The following is a 23,192-nucleotide window of genomic DNA, read 5'->3' as shown; positions in this document are numbered from 1 at the left end:
CAAATTTCTTCGCCACGAAGGTCTATAACATCTTCTCGATGTTCCAACAAAATGATCTGGACATAAATTTACCTCCACCCACTCAACAAGTTAGGCTGGAGGAATTTGCATCGCTGACTCTACTGGCCCTGCAGAAACTTCTGGGTGAACTTAACGTGGGATCTCCGGCAGACCCCGCCCCTCCTTCCATTCTCAATTTGGTCTCAGAGATCGTCTCCCCAGTTATTTTGGATGTAATAAATTCTTCCCTTGTAACGGGGCAGGTCCCGCTTCTTTGGAAATAAGCATGAGTCAAAGCTCTTTTGAAAAAGCCCAACTTAGATCTTGAGGAATGGGCCAATTATCGCCCCATTTCTCTACTGCCAGGTATCAGTAAACTTGCAGAAAAATACGCAAATTCCTTATTAGCAAATTTTGTGGAGGAAAACAGATGCCTCCATCCTACTCAGACAGGCTTTAGAAGCAATCAGGGTACGGAGACCGCCCTTCTTGCTGTGGTTGAGGAAACTAGAAAAATCGTGGACCATGGAGGCTGCGCTGCGATTATTTTGTTAGATCTCAGCGGAGCCTTTGACACGGTAAACCATCAAATTATGATCCAAAGACTCAGGGAGGTGGGAGTAGCAGGGACCGCCCTTAAATGGTTGCAGTCCTTCCTCTCAGATAGATCATTTGCGGTCTTTGAAGAGGATGTTCTCTCAAAGCTAATTCCTCTGCAGTATGGAGTCCCCCAGGAGTCTTCGTTGAGGGTCTCTTGCGGATGTGGTGCTCCCCTGGGGGACCCAGATGGTCAACTACGCTGATGACACCCAGCTGGTGGTGTCCCTTAGCCAACATGATAAAACTGACCTGAACCTTACTTCTTGTCTGGTGAAGGTGTTTGAGTGGATGGATCTGTCTTTCCTTAAACTGAATGGTGCCAAGACAGAAATTATGATACTAGACCATTGTGCCCCCATGAATTTAGATCCCATGTGGCCTAGCTGTCTTTGCCCTCCTCCTGCAACAAAGAAACAAATTAAGAGTTTGGGTGTATGGTTCGACGCAAACCTTAATTTCACGGTTCAAGCACGTAAAGTCGCTGCTAACTGTTATGGTCTGCTTAGATCGATAAGGAAGATTATGCCTCTTCTGCCTTTTGAAGCTAGGCGTATGCTGGTCCAAGCCCTTATTTTATCGCGGCTAGACTATGCGAACGCAGTCTACTTGGGCGTGCCACAAGGAACGACTAAGATCTTACAGACTGTCCAGAACTGTGCGGCCCATATTTTAATGAATGTTCCAAAACATAACTCTGCTAAGTTAGCGCTTCGCCGGTTGCATTGGCTTCCTGTTCAGGAAAGAATTTGGTTTAAGGCTATCTGCTTTGTCCATAAGTCCATTACTGGTAATGGCCCCCCTTTGATTCAGCCTATGGTGCAATTATATCTCACCACTCGGACACTTAGATCTAATAACAAACAACTTCTGGTAATCCCTAGAATCAAACGGTTGCGGATGGGAGGTAGACGGTTCACTTACAACTCGGCAACATTTTGGGACCTGCTTCCAGACCATATTAGTCTTGAACATAACTATCTCCGGTTCAGGAAGCAGTTGAAAACTTTTCTTTTTCCATGAGCAGTGGTGAATGATAAGGTGTCATAGGAAGTGCTGGGATGCCCTTGGGTAGACATGCGCTATACAAATGTGTATTCATTCATTCATTCATTCATACAGGATCTGCGCATTTAGACAACATAGACAGTGAGATTGGTGTGCAGACTGATTCCAGACATCCCCATTTGGTGTGTTTGCCTGTATATCAGCTAGCTCACAGTGCCACTGTAAATTCCTCTTACCAAGGAGAGAATAGTTCTTGGCAACTTTAGAACATGACAACTCTGACCCATCAGGGATCGTGGAAACAGTACAGGTCTTTTTCCTCAGTCACACGTGCTCACTTTATCTCAGAGAGAGAGACACAGAGGAATAAACTGTGGGGATATTTTCAATAAGTATTTATTGAACTAGAGTCATTCTAGTGAAAAACAGGTTTGCTAAAACAACCATAAGACAGAAACCGATCTAAATGATCATGAGCATTAACAGAGTAAATGGATGGTAGATTTCTACCATAGTGCTAAAAAGAGAGAATAGAGGCAGGTATAAAAATACATGACAGAAATAATGCGTACTCCTACAATGCAACTCTAACTAGATGTATCTAAGTGTACCTAGCATGTAAGTGGGTGTAGAGCCAAGAATTCCCCTAGGCTGAAGCCAACCCTATTACCTGAAATGAGAGACTGTGGGACCCCGACTTGGTTTCGAGCTGGACACCCCGCGAGGGATGTCAGACCACTGCAAGCTGGAGTGTCTGCGTGCAGGAACCTCACCTCGTGTCAGTGTGTCAGCATGGAAGTCTTTCTCTATCTGCCTTGACAAAGATATGGTGTATATATACCCAAAAGGTACCTTTAGGGGATTCTACCTTGTTGTGTCATGTTGGTCTAGGATGATGGAAGGGATGACCCTTATACATAGTTAATATGCCGAAGATGGTAATCCTGCTGTGATTCTGAGATTCTTAGTGCATAATTATTTAGGCTAGTTTTCGGTGGAAAACCACACTACATTTTATGCAGTGCATAACTAGGTAAAAGGTCAATACCAAAACCTGTTATGTAGTGTAATGGTACGGTAAATATAGGGGAAGCGTCAGGAGACTACTCAGGCCTATATTGGGGTACTCTATGAAACATAACACTGCGGCCGACAGATCAGCACTCTCTCTTCAAGTCCCTTATTGTATATAGGTTCCTTAAAGGTCTACAACTCATTCCCCATCTCCCTTTGTTATGCCTCAATGGGACCTTAATTTTGTTCTTGCCTTCTTAATGCGCACTCCCTTTGAGCCGCTCCATTCTTGTCCTCTTAGGCTCCTCACCATCAAATTTTCTGGTTGGGATTACATCTGTCCAGAGAATCAGTAAGCTACAAGCACCGTCTTCTCGGCCTTCCTACATTTCCTAATTCCCCAATAAACTGTTCCTTTGAACTAGAGCATCCTTCCCGCCGAAGATAATCACCCTGTTGCATGTAGGCCAGTCCAGAACCTTGCCTACTTTTTACGCTCCACCTCATCCCTCCAAAGAAGAGGAGAGACTCCACTGGCTGCACCCAAAAAAGAACATTGTCGTTCTACCTTGATGGGACAAAAACTTTCGAGGTAGACAATTAACTCATAATGGGGTATGGTGGGCCAAAAAAGGGAAGGCCGTTCAGAAACAGAGCATCTCCCGATGTACTGTGCTCTGCATTAAATTTTGCAACGCATTGGCCAAGAACTAAAACCCAGAGGGTTTGCATGCTCATTCTACCAGAGCAAAGGCTGCGACCACTGCAGTAGCATGCGTAGTTCTGGTGAAGGACACATACCAGGCTGCACCGTTGGCCGGCAGAATGGGCTGTTTGCCCTTTTGGCACTACAGTACTTTTTAGTTTAAGTCATGTTTGTAGAACCACCCCCGGGGAGTCATTGCTTTGGTATCTATTCTAAGGTAAGGAATCTGTGGCTAGAAGTCTCTATCAGATCAAAAAGTTACTTTCTTTCGGTAACGCCTTATCTTGTAGAGCGTCTGTTTAGCTTCAGTATCTTAACCGACCCTCCCATCTTCCCGGCTCAGCAAACAGATTTCTAGGGTCAAGACTGTTCCTCTTTCTGGGTCCTAGCTTTCCACACCAGTGGTCCGTGTTCTTTGTGGCTCTGCGCTCCTAGCATGGAAAGTGGTGAAAATAGGCACCATGCACATCACTTCTGGTGCGGACGTCGATGTCATTCGTAGCCGAACTCCGCCACCTACCTGCGCACAGGGGTACTGCTCAAGAAAAGTTTCTGGATCCAGTCTGATGGTCTCTACCAGGTAAGGTGTTGCTGAAGGTAAATAACTTGTTTAACAGGAGATGAATATTTAATTAATGTATGAGTGAGTGAATGTACATTAGGTAAAGGGACTCACTAGTCTACACCTGTAATGAGCATATACTACTGTCCAGATAATAGCAGATATCAGGCAAACTCAAATAAATTAAAGATATTCCCATATTTTTAAGAGACGTGTAGTTTATATGTTGTCAGGCTTTCAATTCAAGAATCACTTAGGCTATTTTAGCAGTGGAAGAATAGAGTGAGCAATAAGCATCAAAAGTGCTAGAAATGAGAAGTTCATATGCGGATGGAAACTATTATAGCATATCAATACTTTAAATCTTTGACAACGTCTGCAACATAAGTAGACTTTAACATTTCAAGTGTCCTTAATCACCAGCAACTCATTGAGCTGTTTACTATTTTCCATCGTGTTGCCGGCACGTCCATTGGAGAATCTGAACTGTAAAGTGCCAGGGTTAATGTTCAAAAATAAATCTTAGTTTGTCCAATAAAAATAACATTTTTGTAAGTATCTGTCATAATTACGCCTTTTTTCTTTACTTCTGTAATCTTCACTTTTCCAAACCATTGCTTTGAACCTACCTTTACTTTGCTGAGCGATCTCGATTATTTAAAAGCTATGTCTCGCTTTTACTCAGTCCCTTAACACGAACCTTATTTTTTATAATAATGCTGTTTCCTTAATCATATTTTTAATCAAATTTATTTACGTTCATTTTTTTAAAATATTTACTCGAACTCTAAATTAAAAGAAATTTGCCTTTTAAAAATAGTAAGTTATCTTAGTATAACACTAAAGCTAATACCAACTTTAAACTAAATTTATAATGTTATTATGATCCATTCATACTAACTCTGAACCCAACCATATTTTAATCTAGTGTTTCCCAAACTGGTTTGAGACTCGCTGGTGGGTCGTGAGCTGATTTTTGCTGGGTTGTGAAAATCCAAGCAATACATAAAGATGCCTTTAAATTTTGTATTTGTCTTGTCAAAGTTCAGAAACAGAGGTCAAATGTCAGGCTATGTCTTCTGACAAATTGCCGCTTTTTTAACACAGAGGTTTGGGGTCTACTGACTCCTCTCACTTTGCCGTCAGAGAAAGAAAAATTAAGTGAATTATGTGACCATCTTGCTGTTGGTACTGGGTTGTGTGAAAGGAAAAGTCTGCAAGATGTAATTTATTTTAAAATACAAGAACATGTATATACTTGTAAACAAACTGTACACAGATAGCTGTTGGGAAAGCAGAAAAGAAGCGAATGTTTTGTATTTCTGAGGTATGATGGGAACAAAGATTTAAATAGGATCAAAACAGTCCAAGACAATTACTTGATGATGCAGAAATGCTAAATATTTGCTGGAAATTCACACATTGTGCATTGTGTGCAATATAGTTTTATCACAGTAAAACTGTATATATGTATGCCCAAGCTGAAGTTGCCATATGCAACTTTTAGAAAGTTGCCACTCAGCTTCCCAAGTCTACTAGTACCCTTTTCCAGAGGCTGGCCACGAGACAGATTTCTGCCCACCTGGGCAGACATGTAAATGACTCACAGAGCAGGTAACAACAAAGGCCTACTGATAGAGGAGGTATTACCTCCTCCTGGAAGGAAGCCACATGGGGTGTTATCACCAAAAGGCGGACTTAAAAAGGAGAAGCTGCCTTTAAAGGGCAAATAGTGAGCACACTTGAGACGGGCTGCTCTTTTATTCAGAAAGACAGGTTGGCTTCAGGGACAGGGAGAGGGGGAAACGCTGGCCAAACCGAATTTTCCATCTGCGTGTAGCCTCCAGGTAGCAACAACTCTAGGGTGCCCTAAATCATCCTTTGAGCCCAGCCGTAAACAGAGAATCTGAGTCAGTTGGCTGACTTCCTGTTCACAGCACAGAGCCACTAAAAGCTGAAGAAGCTTGCCTGGGAGAGTTGGTAGCCCTAATCATCGGATCATTGCTCTTCGTCATAGTGCAGCCCAGCATACCGAGACACCATGCTCAAAAGTTGCACCTGAGTCTGCTTTACCTGAGAGACTCGTCAGAGTGCAGTTTGGCCACCCAGAAGTAGAGTTATCACCAAATGAAGGAAACCACTGACTTTGCTGTGCCGGGCAACTGGACTTCTGCTGAACCATAACGGGCTTAGAGGGACGTCAATCCCTGGGCCAGAATCTCCTCACCAAGACCGTGGGCCAATCAGTAACCCCAGGATGACCTCTGTTGACCGCACAGCATCTTCAACATCTTTGATCATCTTCATCAGCCTGTATCCCTTGTATCAGGACTCCATAGAAGTCAACGGCAAAGGTCCACTGGAACTGGACTGAAGACTGCTTTACTTGTTGAGGTGTTTTTTTAGACCTTGCTAGAACTCCTGACTGGCTCACTACCTGTGTTGGTGCCCAAACCTACTATAAGTAACCCCATTTCACTCTTAAAAAGGTTTTCTTGAAGGAGTTTTTTAAGTGTCAAATTCGTTGAATTTGCCAATGCTAGTTTGCGCATAAGTGAAAAGTCTTGATTTATTGTTCCTTGTAAAATCTATATCTTTGGAGCCCTCTTATGCATCTTGTTCATTTTTGGTGTCCATAAATACATAAAAATATAAGTATTTTTATAAATTGGTTTCGGATTTCCTGATTGTCGAGTTTTTTCCTTCAATTGTTTTGGGGCTGTTTAAATGCTGTACAAATGTTCCTTTGTTGAAACCTGACTGCTCGCAGCTACAGCTGCCAAGGGTTGAGCTAAGTTTTGACAAGCAAAACCAAACTAGTACTAGAAGGGTGGGTACATGTATAACACGGTGTGGTCTAACAACCACACCATATAAGGCCCCCATTTCCTCACAGACGCTCATTTCCCTAGACCATGGGTGCTCTCCATAGTATAAAACTAGGCGCTTATCCTTGTCTGCATAAGTTAGAACCTCGGAGTATGGAGATGCAGAGACTTCTGCTTCTGAAAGCGACTAAGATTGTAGTAGAGTGTTATAACAACAAGAATTTAGCTGTTTTTGCTTTTCTGTTAAGAGAGATAATGAGAGTTCCAGCCATTTAGCTGTTGGACCTTTGCAATTTAAATGCCTTGCTGCCACATGAAAGTTCAAAATGCTAAACGCAGTTTGGTGTGGTTGACCACACTGTGGTAAGATGCTAAACTCCGTGACCGTGGAGAAGTGTGGCTCACTGGTTAGAGCAGGCAGACCCTGAAGCAGAGGTCAGACCCGGGGCCAGGGTTCAATTCCCGACGCGGCAGGGTCTTGAGCTCAAAATGTCCATGGACTCGATAATTCTCGCTTCAGTGCCTGACCTAATCATGGGTTCACACTCTGCAACTCTGGGCATTAAGCTTGCCTAATCTCCACAATGGCCCCCAGCGGCGGGATGCCTGGCTTTCACCTTGGGGATGCCCTGTAGGGGCTATCTCACAGGGAAAAGCCAGGACGGGTTCCCAAGGCAAGCGCGGAGATACCCCTTCGGGGGTCGATTCAGGCGCTATATAAGAAACATAATAATAATAATAATAATTCAGGATTCGTAGTTTGACTTACCACCATTGTTGATTGCCATTGCCGGACGCCCCTTTGACTTAATTTTAGGACGTTTGTTGCCAAAGTCCTTGTAGAGGAAAGTCACCACATCGTTCAAACAGGTCCACCTCTTTTTATTTTCCTTGTTTTCCTGACCAGCCCTGTTTCCAATTCACTCTGTTCAACAGCCTGTGAGTCTGTTTTGTGGGCTCTGCTTTTTCTGATGTTCCACCAGCAGAGGACAGAGCTCTACTGCCACAGGGCCACCCAAATTGTACCTCCACCCATGGGAGAAGTTAGCTACTGCATACCGGCCAGTGTGAGACTGACAGTTGGGGGCTAATGAGACTCTAGTGAGGGTCATAGACATTTTATACAAGTACTACTTGGAACTGAGCTGGGGTATTTCACTTTGCCGGGCTTGTTGGTGGTGAATTGTAACATGTACAAGTTGCATGCATGAAGCAGTTTGTTTGGTGTGGATAGTGCGCTTCACAGTTTGACAGGGACATAACTGTTTTTCCAGTTCAATATCCTGTTCTTTTATGAAGGTCACCAACAAATAGTGTGTCCTTTGAATATTATTTCCTACATTTTCACATTTGGTTCTTCTGCTGGCAACACGTTTGAGTCATGGACACTGGTAGACGTGGACACAGGGGGGAGAGGCGGTAGCATAAACCTTAACGGACTCTGGTATTCAGAAAACCCCACGTCAATGTTTTAACACAGCCCCAGAAAATGCACATCTGAAAGAGACACGTTAGTGATAGATTCCTTACCTTAGAATATCCCCAGGCTTCAGACTGGATCCGGAAATTTTTGCGTAGCAATACCCCTGCGCATCGGTAGGCGTTGTCTGCGGCTCCGCGTCAGTCGTCGGCGTCGTTAGCGCCGGAATGACGTCGTCGGAGTACTTAGATGCCGCTGATGTGCACTGACATCAGTTCTTCTTATTTCCGCGCCAGCTAGCGCAGATCCGGAGAAGCTCTACCCCAAGTCAATTTTTGACTGAACTTTTTGATCTTTTGATCATTCTTTTTCTTTGAGTCTTCAACTCTATCGGTGCCGGTAGGGATGCCCGGGTTCAAACCCTGCTCAAAGTGCGACCGACTGATGTCGGTCACGGACCCCCATCGCCGGTGCCTGAAGTGCGTAGGCCTCGATCACTACGACAGCACCTGCTCCGACTGCTGGGCCCTGGCGTCGAAGGCTAGGTGGGAGCAGTCCCGCAAGCGGCTCGAGCTCCGGCAGTCGGCCCTGTGCCACTCCAGGTCCCGGTCCCACTGGAGGTCGAGGGACAGGTCGCGAGGTCGGAGTCATCGCAGCTCCGGGAGTGGACACCGGTCGTCAGGCTCCAAGTCCTCAGGTAAGAGGCATGAGAGGTCGGAGAGACGTCATCGTTCCTCCGACCCACCCCGACGCTCGCACGATGCGGCCGGGGGCTCGGGCGACACCGCCCACGCAGCTCCGCGGGAGTCGCAAACGTCGCCGCCTGCCCCACACCTTCGGGTCCCTGGGCACGGTGTGACGCCGGAGGAGATCGAGCGGTACCTCATGGCCATGAGGTCCCTCAGTCGGGTTCAGTGGCGCCTTCGGGCCCAACGGTCCCGACTGGAGGCCCTAGCGGGTCGGGTGCTCCGGCCCCGACGCTGTCGGGTGCTTCGGCCCCGGCGCCGCAGGACCTCACTGAATCCGCTTCCGGATCCGGGTCGTCACCGGTCGACCTCGCCGGCGCCGGCCCCACAGGTGTCGCTCCCACTGTGGACGCCGTCCCCAATGTTCCCTACGGTCCGACTCTGGCGCCGGAACGGCGCCACTGGGCGCTGCTTCCGACGGCCTTTGGAGATTTTTATTTCCATGAGGAGGCACCGTCTACTGATCATTTTTTTTACAGGTAACGGGTGACGAGGAGGATTGGGAGGGGTATGAGGACCCTCTGGCACTGGAGTGCCAGTCTCAACAGGACTGGACATATGAGCTTGGGGAGGCCAGTGGTCTTGACACATCACCAGACACTGGATTTGCCTCCCCTCCGACTGTGGTTTCGGAGGAGGGGTCTGCATATAGTGTAGTGTTGACGAAGGCAGCCAAGGCCTTACACCTTGAGCTCCCCGTTGCGGCCGTGAGGACTAACCTCCTCACTGAGGTCCTCAAACCGCAGTCAAGCTCCAGCGAGCCTCTGCTGCCGTTCAATGAGGCCTTATGTGACGTTCTTTTGGGCACTTGGTCTAAGCCCGCCACAGGCCCGCCTGTGGATAGGAACGTGGCCAGACGCTACCGCCCGGGCGACCCATGCTTTTTGTCCACCCATCCCACCCCGAGAGCCTGGTCATCCAGGCCTCCCATTCCCAGACCACATTCCCGTCGGCCCCGCCCGACCGGGAATCCAAGAGATACGAACAGTTCGGGAAGAAGGTGTTCTCGTCTGTAAGCCTAGGGCTGCGGTCTGTCAATACCGCCTGTCTCTTAGGCCGCTACACCCACACTCTGTGGGACGCGGTTGCGGACGTGCTGCCACAATGTCCGGAGGAGGTCCGGGCTAAACTCACTCAAACCCTTGCGGAGGGCCGAGATGCAGCGCGTTATTCCATCCGGTGTGGGCGGGATACAACGGACTCACTGGGCAGGGCAATGGCAACGACGGTGGCGGTTCGACCCCATGCCTGGTTGAGGTCCGCCAATTTCTCGGCCGATGTCTAGGCCACACTTCTGGACATGCAGTTCAATGGCCGTCGCCTCTTCGGCGACAAGGCAGACCATGCGCTGAAACGTTTTAAGGACTCCAGGGCTATGGCCAAGTCCTTGGGCCTCTCGGCCCCACGCCAGCAAAAGGGTGCCTTTCGCTCCTTTCTTGGCCACGGAAGGGGCGCCCCCACACGTGCTGCCAGCCACGCGCCGCAAAATGTTCAACAGCGCTGTGGCGGCCGTGGCGGCGGTCGGGGAGAACGGCGAGGCCAGTCCACACCTCCCTCCACAGCACCCACCTCAAAACCTTCCTCGTCCGAGTTTTCAGGCCCATGTGACGCCTGTGGGAGGCAGGGTTCGCCATCACCTCTCACACTGGCGCACTATCACATCGGACAGGTGGGTGCTGCAGATCGGGCTACTCCCTCCCCTTCGAGGCGACCCCTCCATCCATGCCACCGCAATGCCACAGCGTGTCGGGGGATCACTTGCAACTTCTGCAAGAGGAAGTCACAGCCCTCTTGGCCAAAGGGGCCATCGAGCGCGTTCCTGGGCCAGAAGTAGGGTTTGGAGGTTACTCCCACTACTTTCTGGTACTCAAGAAGGGCAAAGGGGGCCTTCGCCCTATCTTGGACCTGCGGAATGTAAACGGCTTCCTCCGGAAGGAGAAGTTCAGATGCTGACTTTGGCTCAGGTCCTAGCTGCTCTGGACCCGGAAGACTGACTGGTAGTGTTGGACTTGCAGGACGCTTATTTGCACATCCCCGTCCTGCCGGCCCACTGGCGTTACCTGCGGTTCACAGTAGGCCAAGAGCACTTTCAGTTTACCGTGCTCCCCTTCTGCCTTACCAGCGCCCCACGGGTGTTCACGAAGGTGATGGCGTTGGTCGCAGCTCATCTGCGCCTTCAACAACTGGTTGTTGAAGGCGGGCTCGCCCCAGACAGTCGTCAGCCACCTCCAGACTACGGCCGACCTCCTGCATTTGCTGGGGTTCTCCATCAATGTGCCGAAGTCACACCTGTGTCCCTCTCAGAAGCTCCTCTTCATCGGAGCAGTACTCGACTCGGGGCAGTTTCGAGTTTACCCTCCCGAACAGCGGGTTTGGGATATACAGGCTCTGATTCCCATCTTTCAGCCGTTATCCCGAGTCTCGGTCAGGTTGACGCTGCGGCTTCTGGGGCTGATGGCCTCCTGCATCCTTCTGGTGCATCACGCTAGGTGGCGGATGCATGCTCTGCAGTGGGACCTGAAGTTTCAGTGGGCTCAGCATCCGGGCAACCTGTCCGATCATGTCTTGATCTCGGAGGGCACTGCGAGACAACTGCAGTGGTGGCTCACGGACCGCGACTGGGTCAGTGGCAGATCCCTCTCCCTACCCCACCCGGAGCACGTAGTTGTGACGGACTCGTCCCTCCAGGGCTGGGGAGACCACATGGGAGAGGCGGAGATCAGAGGCCTCTGGTTTCCGGCGGAGTCCCGGATCCATATCAACCTTTTGGAGCTGCAGGCGATTCGTCTAGCACTGAAGGCATTCCTCCCCTCTGTCCGGGGGAGTGTAGTGCAGGTGTTCACGGACAACACCACCGCCATGTGGTACTGCAACAAACAGGGCGGGTTGGGGTCGTGGACCCTATGCCAGGAGGCTCTGCACCTCTGGCAGTGGCTGGAACATCAGGGCGTGGCCCTGGTGGTTCAGCACCTGGCAGGCTCTCTGAATGCTAGGGTGGACAAACTCAGCCGTAGGTGCATGATGGATCACGAATGGCGTCTGAACTCGGACGTGGCGCAAGGCCTCTTTCAGCAATGGGGAGAGCCTTGGTTAGATCTATTCGCCACAGAAGAGAACGCGCAACATCATCAGTTCTGCGCGTTGGAATTTCCAAGGCGGCACTCGCTCGGAGACGCTTTTCATCGCGAGTGGAGTTGCGGTCTATTGTATGCCTTTCCGCCTATACCACTTCTGCCCAGACCGCTGAAGAAGATCAGGCGCGACCGGGCCCAGGTTATCCTTGTGGCTCCGGACTGGGCACGAAGATACTGGTATCCCGAGCTACTCAGCATGTCAGTTGATCCCCCGATTCGTCTGCCTCTTCAGGAGGACCTTCTGTCGCAGCAGCAGGGGACGGTCCTCCACTCGAACCTGTCCAGTCTCCACCTACAAACTTGGAGATTGAGCGGCGGCAGTTGAGGACATTTGACTTGCCTCCCGAAGTCTGTGATATCATTCTGGCAGCCAGGCGTCCCTCCACAAAGTCGGCATACGCCTGCAGGTGGAACAGATTTGTGGCATGGTGCACAGCAAAGGCTGTGGACCCTCTCTCTGCACCCCTTTCTGAAGTTCTACTCTTCCTTCTTTCCCTTGCCCAGCAGGGCTCTGCTCTGGGCACTCTTAAGGGGTACCTTTCTGCTCTTTCCGCCTTCTTACGGCTACCTGATCAGCCTTCCTGTTCAAGTCTCCCATTGTTAATAGGTTTCTGAAGGGCATCACACACATGTTCCCTCCTGTTCCCTTCATGATGCCCCAGTGGGACTTGAATCTTGTACTCACTTATCTAATGTGTGCTCCCTTTGAGCCACTCCATAACTGTCCTCTACGTCTTCTTACCCTGAAGACTGCTTTCCTGGTTGCCATCACCTCTACCAGGAGAGTGAGTGAGCTCCAGGCTCTTTCTTCTACTCCACCTTTCCTCTCTGTTCACCCGGACAAGGTTGTGTTACGGACAAGACCTTCCTTTCTGCCCAAGGTTGTCACGGCCTTCCACATCGGGCAGTCCATTACCTTGCCCACCTTCTTTCCCCCTCCGCATCCCTCGAAAGAGGAAGAGAGGCTCCACCGTCTGGACCCAAAACGCGCGCTCTCTAATTACCTAGATCGCACACGCCAGTTCCGGGTGGATGACCAACTCTTTGTTGGTTACGTGGGTGCGAAGAAGGGAAAGGCGGTACACAAGCGGACCATTTCGCGGTGGATCATCTTGTGTATTCAGGCATGTTACTCCATGGCCAAAAAGGAGCCCCCTGCTGGATTGCGGGCTCATTCCACTCGAGCCACGGCAACAACTACTGCCTTGGGCCGAGGAGTACCCTTACAGGACATTTGCCAGGCAGCTACGTGGGCCTTGCTGCACACGTTCACAAGACACTACTGCCTGGACAGTCAAGTCCGGGGGGATGGCTTCTTTGGCCGTTCCGTCCTCCAGGACTTTCTGGTGTGATATTGGTTCGCAGACCCACCACCGGGGTTGGTATTGCTGGGGTATCTATTCTAAGGTAAGGAATCTATCACTAACGTGTCTCTTTCAGATGCACAAGTTACTACTTGTGTAACGATATATCTGTAAGAGACATTAGTTAGTGATAGATTCCTTACCGACCCACCCATCCTCCCCGTTCCGCGAACCGATATCTAGGGTTACGGTCATCCCCTTTCAGGGCCCTAGTTTCATGGCACCAGTGTTGGTTCGATCATGGCTCTGCGTATCTGGAGCGGAAAAGCTGTGAATCAGAACTGACGTCCGCGCATATGGGCGGTGTCTAAGTACTCCGACGTCATTCCGGCGCTAACGACGCCGACGAAGGACGCGGAGCCGCAGTCGACGCCTACCGACGCGCAGGGGTATTGCTACGCAAACATTTCCGGATCCAGTCTGACACCTGGGGATATTCTAAGGTAAGGAATCTATCACTAACTAATGTCTCTTACAGACATATCGTTACACAAGTAGTAACTTGTGCAACAAAACAAAGCATACAAATAAAAAAAGAAAGAGACATAAAATAACACTATATCTTTAAATTTTGCCCTGCTATTGTGATTCTGATACAGACATTTAAAGTAATTGGCCCAATATTTCATCTATAAGTCACCTCATTACATGGAGTTTTTGTTCACCTTCAGGAGTATATTTTCTTTCTTGTGCTTGTCAAAGTTACTCTTGTCTCTGAAGTATCAGGCAAGTGATTTTTACAGACAAGTGCAATTGTTGAATTTTCCTTTGTCTTTTGGTCTGTTTTCTCTCTGATGTTTTGGTTTATCTTTTGTCATTAATTCATTAATTTATTGTTGCATAGCTATATAAAAGCATCCATAAATGACTGTTTATTGCAGCCAGAAGAGATGGAAGACAAACCTACACCTCGGTGACATGTGACGCATATTGGTTAAAATATGTTTGAGCATATGCTCACGTATGTCCTTTAATAATAAGAGATATAAATAATAAAATATTGATTTTTTTTCACTTTTCAGAAAATTGAAAATGGAAGATTTTCAAAATACAGATACTTTGCCCATGCCATGGTCAATTCTACTGACCTGTTAATGATAACAAAAAGGTAATTGTATATGTTCTATCTGTACATAACTATAAAGAGACATTGTTATTTTTATTATCCCACAAATCGATTTACTAAAACCTTCAATAATCATTATTTTGTTAATGTTTATAAACACCTATTTTTCTGATCTAAATATATTTGTACATTGTTGCCTCTGTCTAATTTTAAACTTAGCAAGGTTCTTCAACATGGTTGTTAGGTTCACTTAAGTTAGATGCATCACAATCATTATTTTGTATCACGAATTTAGGGCTTTCAGAGATATTTCTGAACAATTATTAAATTGGGCAAGGTGCATTGAGTTCTCTTCAAAATTAATGCACATGGCAATTTTGCAAACAAAGGACAATCAGCATGTTTGTTAAAATCATATTGTACATATATGTCAGCAACAAAAGGTCAATTCGAAATTACCAATGTCTCTGTGACCACAAACAAAGAGACCAACGAATCCCAGATGATGGCAAAGGTAGTTTATTCCAAGAGAGTTACAGCAGCGTGGTCGCCAGTAGGTGGTTATAGTTAGGACCTAGTTTCCATAGGAAATCCACAACATTCTATTTGGAATAACTTTGGCGCCGGTGGACGAATCTTCGCGAATTTCTCCAAGAAAATGGCCTGCTCCGCTCTGCTCCTTCCCTGTAAGTTTGGGGGTTGATTCATCAAGCAGGGGCCAAGAAAAAAGGGGGGTCCCAAAAGGTCTTTTCCCCATGCAATTTTCGATAGGGACCTTTAGCCAGGGCTACAGCCCGAACGGCTGAACGGAATTACACCAAATTTGGCAAAGAGGTAGAGTTCGGTTCGCAGATTGTGCTTTTTGTTAAATTGTGTAAATCCGTTCAGTAGTTCCTGAGAAAATCCAAAGTAAAATCATAGCGATATCTAGAGACGAAGTACAGCACGCGTACGGAAATCCGTACAATTACGAGCACGAGCTGCGTGCTGATTGGATGTCAACTGTCTGTCAACACTCCAAACCAGGAAGTGTTGGCAGCCATCTTGTGCCTCGGTAGCACCGAGTCACAAGAAAACAGTAAAACAAAGTTGAAAACTAAGGAAAGGGGATAGGGTAGAAACATGTTGACCCTCTAGGCCTGCTCAGGGGGTCTCACATGGATGTTTAGGCGCACATTTTATTTTATTTTTTTAAATAAAAAACCCGTACTGTACGCGTATTGTACTCGTAGCCGGTGGACAAGGGAAAAAAACTAGAAGTCCGTTTTATTCTTAATTAGCTCCCGGGGGGGGGGGGGGGGGGGGGGGGGGGCAAATCCCGGGGGCAATTTTTTTCTATAATGGGGGGCTTGGTAGTGTCCAACTGGAAGAAAAGAATGGAAAAAAAAGTAATGTCGCGGACAGTGATGCTCTTGCTTCCTGCGTTTTATCAGGTCAATAGACTGTTTCCCATAACACAAAAGTTTATTGCAATAAATGTATAGAATTTTAACTTGAGCAAAATCAGGATGGATTTGTGTAAGTGGACTGTTTGCTGAAAATGCTGGTGCAGCAGTTGATGTGCTTGGTGCAGTAGCAGGTGGGTTGTCCTTCAACCTCTGTATTGCAGCTCGAGCAAAGTTGTTGGGGTCTAAGTTCTTTACGTGTCGCTCCATATTTGCTGTGCTAAAAGAGTATTTTTGAGATGGATCACCCCTTGAAAGAGTTTGGAAAAATTTACAGGTTACTTTTGGAGCATTAACCTTTTTTTGCCCTTCTGGAAAAGTACAAAACTGCCAAATTAGATCTTCTTTCCTCTTCTTTGGAGTTCCTTTAGGAATGAAATATTCTTATGAAGAATGGCTGGAAGATGAGTCCATTGCTGTTGATATGGTAAACTTCGTTCTATTTGACAAGATTTTCAGAAGAGATGTTTCTTTTTAGAAAGTCAAAGTAGAATTTTTAAAATGGGACGGAAGTTTCAACAGTTGTAATAGGAAGTGTTATGAACCAATGAAATTTCTTCTTTTAAAGTCACATGGCTTTGCGTACTGTTACGCTGTTATTACGGTGTTCTTAGGATGCGAGTACGCATGACCTTTCATCGCGATTGGTGTAATTGCTTTTAAAAGTAATGTAGGATTATTGGAACTTTAAAAACAATGTTTTCATAATTATCCTAGATAATGTGTTCTGTTAGTATGGTCAATAAATACATAAATATATGTTTTTAAACAATTAAAAACATTTGCGTCTTTGCGTACGGGGCGCCGTACATGACGTCACACGGAAGCTTTAATGCGACTTGTAACGTGAAAGCGTATTCATAGCGTATACTGAGCATGATTAGCAGTACAAACGATGGTGCGATCACTCTCTCACTGTCAAATCAGAGCACAGGGCGCGCTATGAGAATGGTTAGAAGTGGTCACTCATTGGAAATCCGATTCAGCTCTGTGGCTTATCCACGGTATCATACGTTACTTTTTAGCCTGTTTAAGTTTGAGGTTTGCATGTAATACTATGCTATAGGCAGATATGGATGTTTAGGCAGCGCTTATCTCCATTAAGCTTGGTTATTTTCATTTACATATAGTGTCTGAGGGAGGGAAAAGAAGTCTATGTGAATGGCGAGGATTGCACAATAGCACCACATTACTCCTTAATTTGTAGACAATTGCATGGCTCTTGTAATCAAGATGCGCCTAATTTAGTGTGAGTTTTGAAAGGCACTGCGACACCTGCTATCATACTATTGTTCAGTTTACTGGAAACGTGAGTTATTTAATTTGAAATAATGCAGATTGTTGTGCAATGTTACCAGGCATCGGTTACATGATTACGGTAACTGAGCATGTGGTTTGCTAAAAAAAAAGTTGTGTTTACTCCACTTCATGGGAAGCTTGATGTTTCCATCTGGCCGTCGATTCCGAGCTTGAAAGAAGAGTCAACCAAGTGAACCGTATAAGAGCCCTATTGTCTCAAAAAGAGGTCGCTCTTACATCTGCTAGAGAAACATGTATCCTTCATGTAGTAAACACCCGCACAGAAGTGTATGATTTATTTAATACAGACGTGCCTCTGTATTTTGAGGAGTTAATTCAGAGCATCTTTAATGCGTCCTTGACTACGGGGTTACCTTACTTTTTTAAAGTTAGAAGCAGTGGTCTTGTGAGTTCTTTTGAAACTATATTTGGTGTCTTTTCGGCATTTTTTCTTTCGATTTTTTTCCAGCATCTTTGGTGGATTCCTCTTAATAGTCTAATTAGTTGTCAGTGTGCTTCTATTAATTTGTTTACTTAAATATGGATGCACATCCTCCAGCACACGACAATATTTCTCGGCTGTTGCATCTCCGCAACCGAATGCTTAGTTATTACGGAACGCTGCCTCTGGCTACATTGAGTGCAGCTTATAGATTATCGTTTCTATTCTCCTTTTTCACATGCGTTCAACCTGTCTTCCATTGCCTGAGCTGCGATTTCGACTGGGCCCTGGATTTGTGTCTCTGCAGTACGGCGTCTCCCAACGCGGATTATGACCAGCTGATGAGCCCCTTAGTGGTTCATGACTTGCTCTGTTCTGGCGCTAGGATTATGGCCTTAGCAGCGATATATGGAATAATGGGAGGTTGGAATGTTTTTGCTGCGGCGCATGACTTCTTGGCATGCAGTTACATTGAAGGTGACCCGAGTTTTCCTCCGATGGTGATAGAGGCTCCGGTCGTTGAGGAACATGTATGTTCATTCCCACTATTGAATTGAATGGCTGAAATATTTTCAGATGAGAACAATAACTTCCTCTTGGATCCTGTTGCTACATACTGTGCTTATACGCTGTTGGATTAAGACTCTTTAATTTTTCTACCTATTCTTTATTATTTAGTTACTGTTTTCTATCAAATAGCGAATAATTTTTTATGCAAATTTGAACTTGACTCTGATTTTCAGGCTTGGACTCTGCGTTCCTAGTTCTCCCACGTTTATATCACGTGGTTCTATTGAGGGAGGGTGTTGTGGGCTGAGCCTGATACTGTGTCTGTTATTCGGAATGATCCTCGCACGTTCGACCTATAACACATATGCAGGTGTTGCCACATCTGATACTGGCGCGTTTACTAATGTATTGTGGAGGCAAAATTAGACACAGTTGGAGAACATTGGTATCCTGACAGTTTGTGCAGAAGTAAATTTGATCCACTACTGCTGAGTACCAGAGGTATGGGGGCGACCATGTAATCCTATGAGACCTTCTGTAGTTATAAAGTAACCTGGTAGGTAGGGAGGGTGAAATGTAGGTATATTTTAAACCTGTTTCCCGTTATCAATATAAGATGCTTTCTCACTTTGTGTGTAAGACTATAACGAAAGAGTTCTTTTTTTTATCTACCTTACTTGAGGTAATCTAAGTCGCATGTTCTGGCTTGACTAGTCATTGGTGTTTTTGCTATAGGACGAAGAACCAATGAGTCACTGATTGCTAGTCTGGTAGGGGGTTTGGGTACTAAGGTGGGTTTTGGTACAGCGTAATTCATTGAGTTCCTAAGTCTTTATGCACAGTTCTGTGTAGGAGCAGAATTCCTGCAACAGTAGTTACAACAAAAAGGCTTGATAAAGGGCCTTGAGTTTGAATCAGATTATGAAATTGAAGAATAATTGATAACCCCAGCCAAGAAAGGGAGCAAGTGTGCAAATTTACAATGTCTTCGGCTGGGGGACTTGTTACAATCAAAATGTTCGATAAAGGCCTGAACTTTGAAAAGGTATATGAAATAGAAGAATAGTTGATAATCACAGCTGATGTATGCAGCAACTAGTTGTGTGTATGTGTGGCAAAATACTTTTATCTAACCACTTTGGCACCAGAGAACTCGATGAAGTCTGTAATAAACAAAATATTTAAAAACCCGGACAACCCGTGGTCAGCTTGTCTTGCCTCAGCCAAAGACCTCTTGAATATAGCCATAGAGAACTGGGACCCCAACATAATTAAATACTCCACTCTCAAAACATCAATAAAAAAGCAAGTGAGATCATGTTCTCGAAAACTGGACATTGAAGCTTTGACAACCAGAGGCTTCCACGAGACCCAAAGTTCTCTTTACACTCTATATGGCCACAAACCACATCTCGTACAGCCGGTGGGGAGGCAAGCCCTACAAAGGATTCTTGAAGCCAGACTGCATGTGCTTCCCCTAAAACACCTGTATCCTTCAGTGAAAGCAAGACAAGCGATTATGGACTGCCGCCTTTGCCGTTATAAGCGAGAAACACTGACTCACGTCTTACTATGCTGTCCCGCCCTGCTGTCAATTCGCTGAATCCATCTAAGGCCTATTCTTTTCCAACTGGGAACGCGGACGGCAAAGGAGGCAGTCCTTCAGCTATACCTACTGGATACGGTGAAGCATATTGCCAACTTCGCTAAATTCATCTACCATGCCTGACAAGCCTTAATGGACAGGTCAACTATGGTACAATATGGCATTTACCAGGAGGAAGACCCCATGTAGTCCGGCCCACAACAAAAACTGGCCCAGAGTAGCCAAAGGAATAATACTGACTGCATTAAAAAAAAAAATGTAATAAACACCAATGGTGGTTTTAGGTTCATTTCCTATATATGCGTTATTTTATTTAATTTTAACATCCTTTTTACATTGATTGCTATTTTCTTTGGTATTGGTTTTTATTAATCACACAAATAAAGTATTGCCACAATGCCAATGTATGTCTGGATTATGTGTTGATTGACTGGAAGATGAAAAAGGTGAAAAATAAGAAAGGTTGGAGACACGCAAACTACCCACTGCCTTGTCAGTGAAGAGAATCTTTGGATTTCCAGCTCATTACACAGATAGGGTGTTGGATTCTGCGGTGGGAGCAAGAGAAACCAGTAGCATATCTAAGGAAGCAAGCTAGTGCATAAAGTACACATAGTGTGCAGTAGTAAGGACGAAGAAAGGATGGAAGTGTGGAAATTACCCACTGCTATTGATGGGTAGTAGTTACGAAGAAGGCTGAAGAAAGGGCCTTGACTTTGAATTTGAATTAAAGAAGAATAATTGATAAGCCCAGCCAAGAAAGGCAGTAAGAGGTGTGTGTATTTGTGGATGATGTGTTGATTGAGCGGAAAATGAATAAGGTGAAAAATAAGAGAGGCTGCAGAGATGCAAACTTTCCATTTCTTTGTAAGGAAGTGGGTGATGTAATATGTGACGTCATCAGCGGTGCATTGCAGGCGCACGAGTTATAGTTAGCTGAACTAACTATAACGGGGGAATTTCAAAGGTTTTGTATGAGTGAAATGCCCAGCTAACTATAACATGTATGAAACCTAGGGTTTTTTAAGTGAATTTCTAAGGTTTTTGTAATTCTAATTCCTAACTATAACGTGCCTAAAACCTATGTTTTTTTCAGTGAATATATATATATCTATCAGATAGTTGGTATGTATTATAATGCATTGTACTGGTATTTGTGTAGTACTTTTTACCCCTTGTGAGGACCAAAGCCCCTTTAAAGCACCACAGTCAAGGCCCCTACGGCAAGTTCTTACAACCAACATTTAACACCATGCTAAGGGACACGGCCTTCCACACTTTCATTAAATCGCTACAAAGCAGTGGTGTTTAGATGGACTGAAGGGCTGTGAATAGGAGACTTGTATATCAAGCAGATAGATTCCTGATATTTGCTCAAATTACAAGCGCCAAGGCCTCAACTGGGAAGGATTCGGGCTGTGCAGCTATCTTAGCTACAATATCAGCTGTATACAATCTTAGGGGGTAAACCTTTACCTACAATGTATAGAGCCCACACACTGGATCGTCTGGCTGCGGTGCTGTCTGCCCATGGAAAGTGAGAAAAGTTATTGATGTCAAACTTAACTGAATTTAGTGAAAAAAAGTCAACCAGTGAGGTGAGGTTCCGACTCATCCAGTTCAAATACTTCATAGTGCCTATATTACCCCAGTAGTAATGAGCAAGCTCATATAACTGCCCCAGATGCCAGTGGGATAGCGCTGACTTGCTTCATTCATTATGGCCAGAAGGAGCTGAATACTAAAGAAACACGAAATATCCACTCAGTCATGTAGTAGTACCGATAGTCTTGCAGTTCCTTAGATACTGAATTTTGTGATTACATCCTAGACCCAAAATAGAATATCTGATATATATTTGGGGCCCTTTCCGTACAACTGGCAAAAAGGTATATGATGATAATTTGGTTAGAACCGTCTGAACCACTTTTTGGAGCATGGAAGAAAGAAACAAGGGAACGGCTGGTTGGAGAAGAGATCCGTATGAATCAAGTGAGAGGGGATATAAAACAAACTACCTTGTTAAGTTTATGGACTCGCTGGGGTTAGTGACAAACTATTCAAAATCCCGGGTTACAGTGGCTGGCTGACAAACAATGAAGACTAGGCATTTCAGCCTGCAAGGCAGAATTCTTTCAAGGGTGGATGCCTTCCTTATCTAGGCATTTTGTTTGGTTTTTCTGACCTTGTAGGTCCCTTTGTTAGCTGCCAAGAAGAAGTCTTTATCAAAGTCCATCCAAAGAGTTTTTGAGTTTGACACAAACTTATCCATGATGAAAGTCTAGCAGGCTAAGTGTGTGTCTGCCTTAACCTAAGTAGTGATATCTGGGCGTATAAGGTCCATTCTCTACAAGTTTATTTATTTGCAAAGTTTTATATAGAGCTGGCTAGACCCGAGGGTATCAGAGCGCTTTACATGAGGATCAGATAGTTACAGGTTCCATAATTACATAGACAAGTATAGACATAGGAGAAAAGAAAAAACACGAGATTACTCAATAATGCAAGATTATTAGTGCGTACACACGTCTTGTGAGGAGTGAAGAGGTAGAGGGGAAATGGTAAACGGGGGTAGGGAATGCAGGTAGGAAAACACAACAGGGAGGCGAGGAAAACGATATCCGTCTGGGTAAGTGCCGGCCAAAGGGTGAACCAGAGCCAAACTCCTCTATCGCTGTATATGACCGCTCCACCGGGAATCAGCCAAAGTTGCTCGGGCACCGCGATAAGTACAGACAGTTTTGGTTTCAGTCCAGGGGGCATCGTTAAAGTTCCAAAAATTCAAATAGATCAGGACCAGAAGTGAACCTGCGGGCAAGCGTAGCAGAGAAGTCCAAAACCAGTGGTAATCCAGTACCGTTCCAAGATGGCTGCCCTGATTGCTTAACCAGCGTGAAGGCTGATGGAAGTCCATCCTTTGTTTTCATGGTTAAGTAGGAGAGACCATTTTGAAGAAAAAAAATACTAATGAGGCCATGGGGGGGAAGGCACCGACAAGATGGAGGGCCATCAACAGGCCTCAGCACATAAGAGACCACCTGCTGTGCCCCGAGCGAGTGAAGGGACACGTGCAGCATAGAGGAAGGGGCAGTCTCGTGACTCAAGTAGGAGACCAGCCAGCCTGTGGTCTCGTGGAGAAGGAAAGAAGGCAACGGGTGTTCTCCACCCGCTCCGGGGGTCAAGGGGACTCTGCTGCCGATCCGTTGCGCATCACTGGGACCCTCACCTCAGGACTCCTGCAGGGTTCCAAGTTATGGAGAAAACAATTTACGCAACGTTTGTGGTGATTGCCAAATTCCAACCATGCCTATATCACCCCCCTAGGATTTAGTCTTACCATAATATCTCTCTGACGTCTTGGCCTTGCAACCCCTGATTAGATGGATCATGATTTGGGTTAATCCTGAGCCGAAGCTCAATAGAGTAATAACGGAGGATTTTTTAA

General features: G+C 46.0%; 1 protein-coding gene across 2 annotated transcripts in view; it reads left to right on the top strand.

The window, feature by feature from the left end:
* Positions 1–23,192, top strand: part of VPS13A (vacuolar protein sorting 13 homolog A) — a 2,146,181-nt gene that overhangs the window by 2,065,649 nt on the left and 57,340 nt on the right. For both annotated transcript variants that reach the window (XM_086961343.1, XM_086961342.1), the window contains one exon: positions 14,402–14,487. In XM_086961343.1, coding sequence (XP_086817469.1) covers positions 14,402–14,487 — 86 coding nt within the window. The remainder of the gene's footprint in view (positions 1–14,401; positions 14,488–23,192) is intronic.

The sequence above is a fragment of the Lissotriton vulgaris genome, chromosome 3_1 (genome assembly GCF_964263255.1).
Source record: "Lissotriton vulgaris chromosome 3_1, aLisVul1.2, whole genome shotgun sequence".
NCBI lineage: Eukaryota > Metazoa > Chordata > Amphibia > Caudata > Salamandridae > Lissotriton > Lissotriton vulgaris.
The sequence above is the reverse complement of the archived record's forward strand: the minus strand, read 5'-3'. Positions and strand labels throughout refer to the sequence as shown.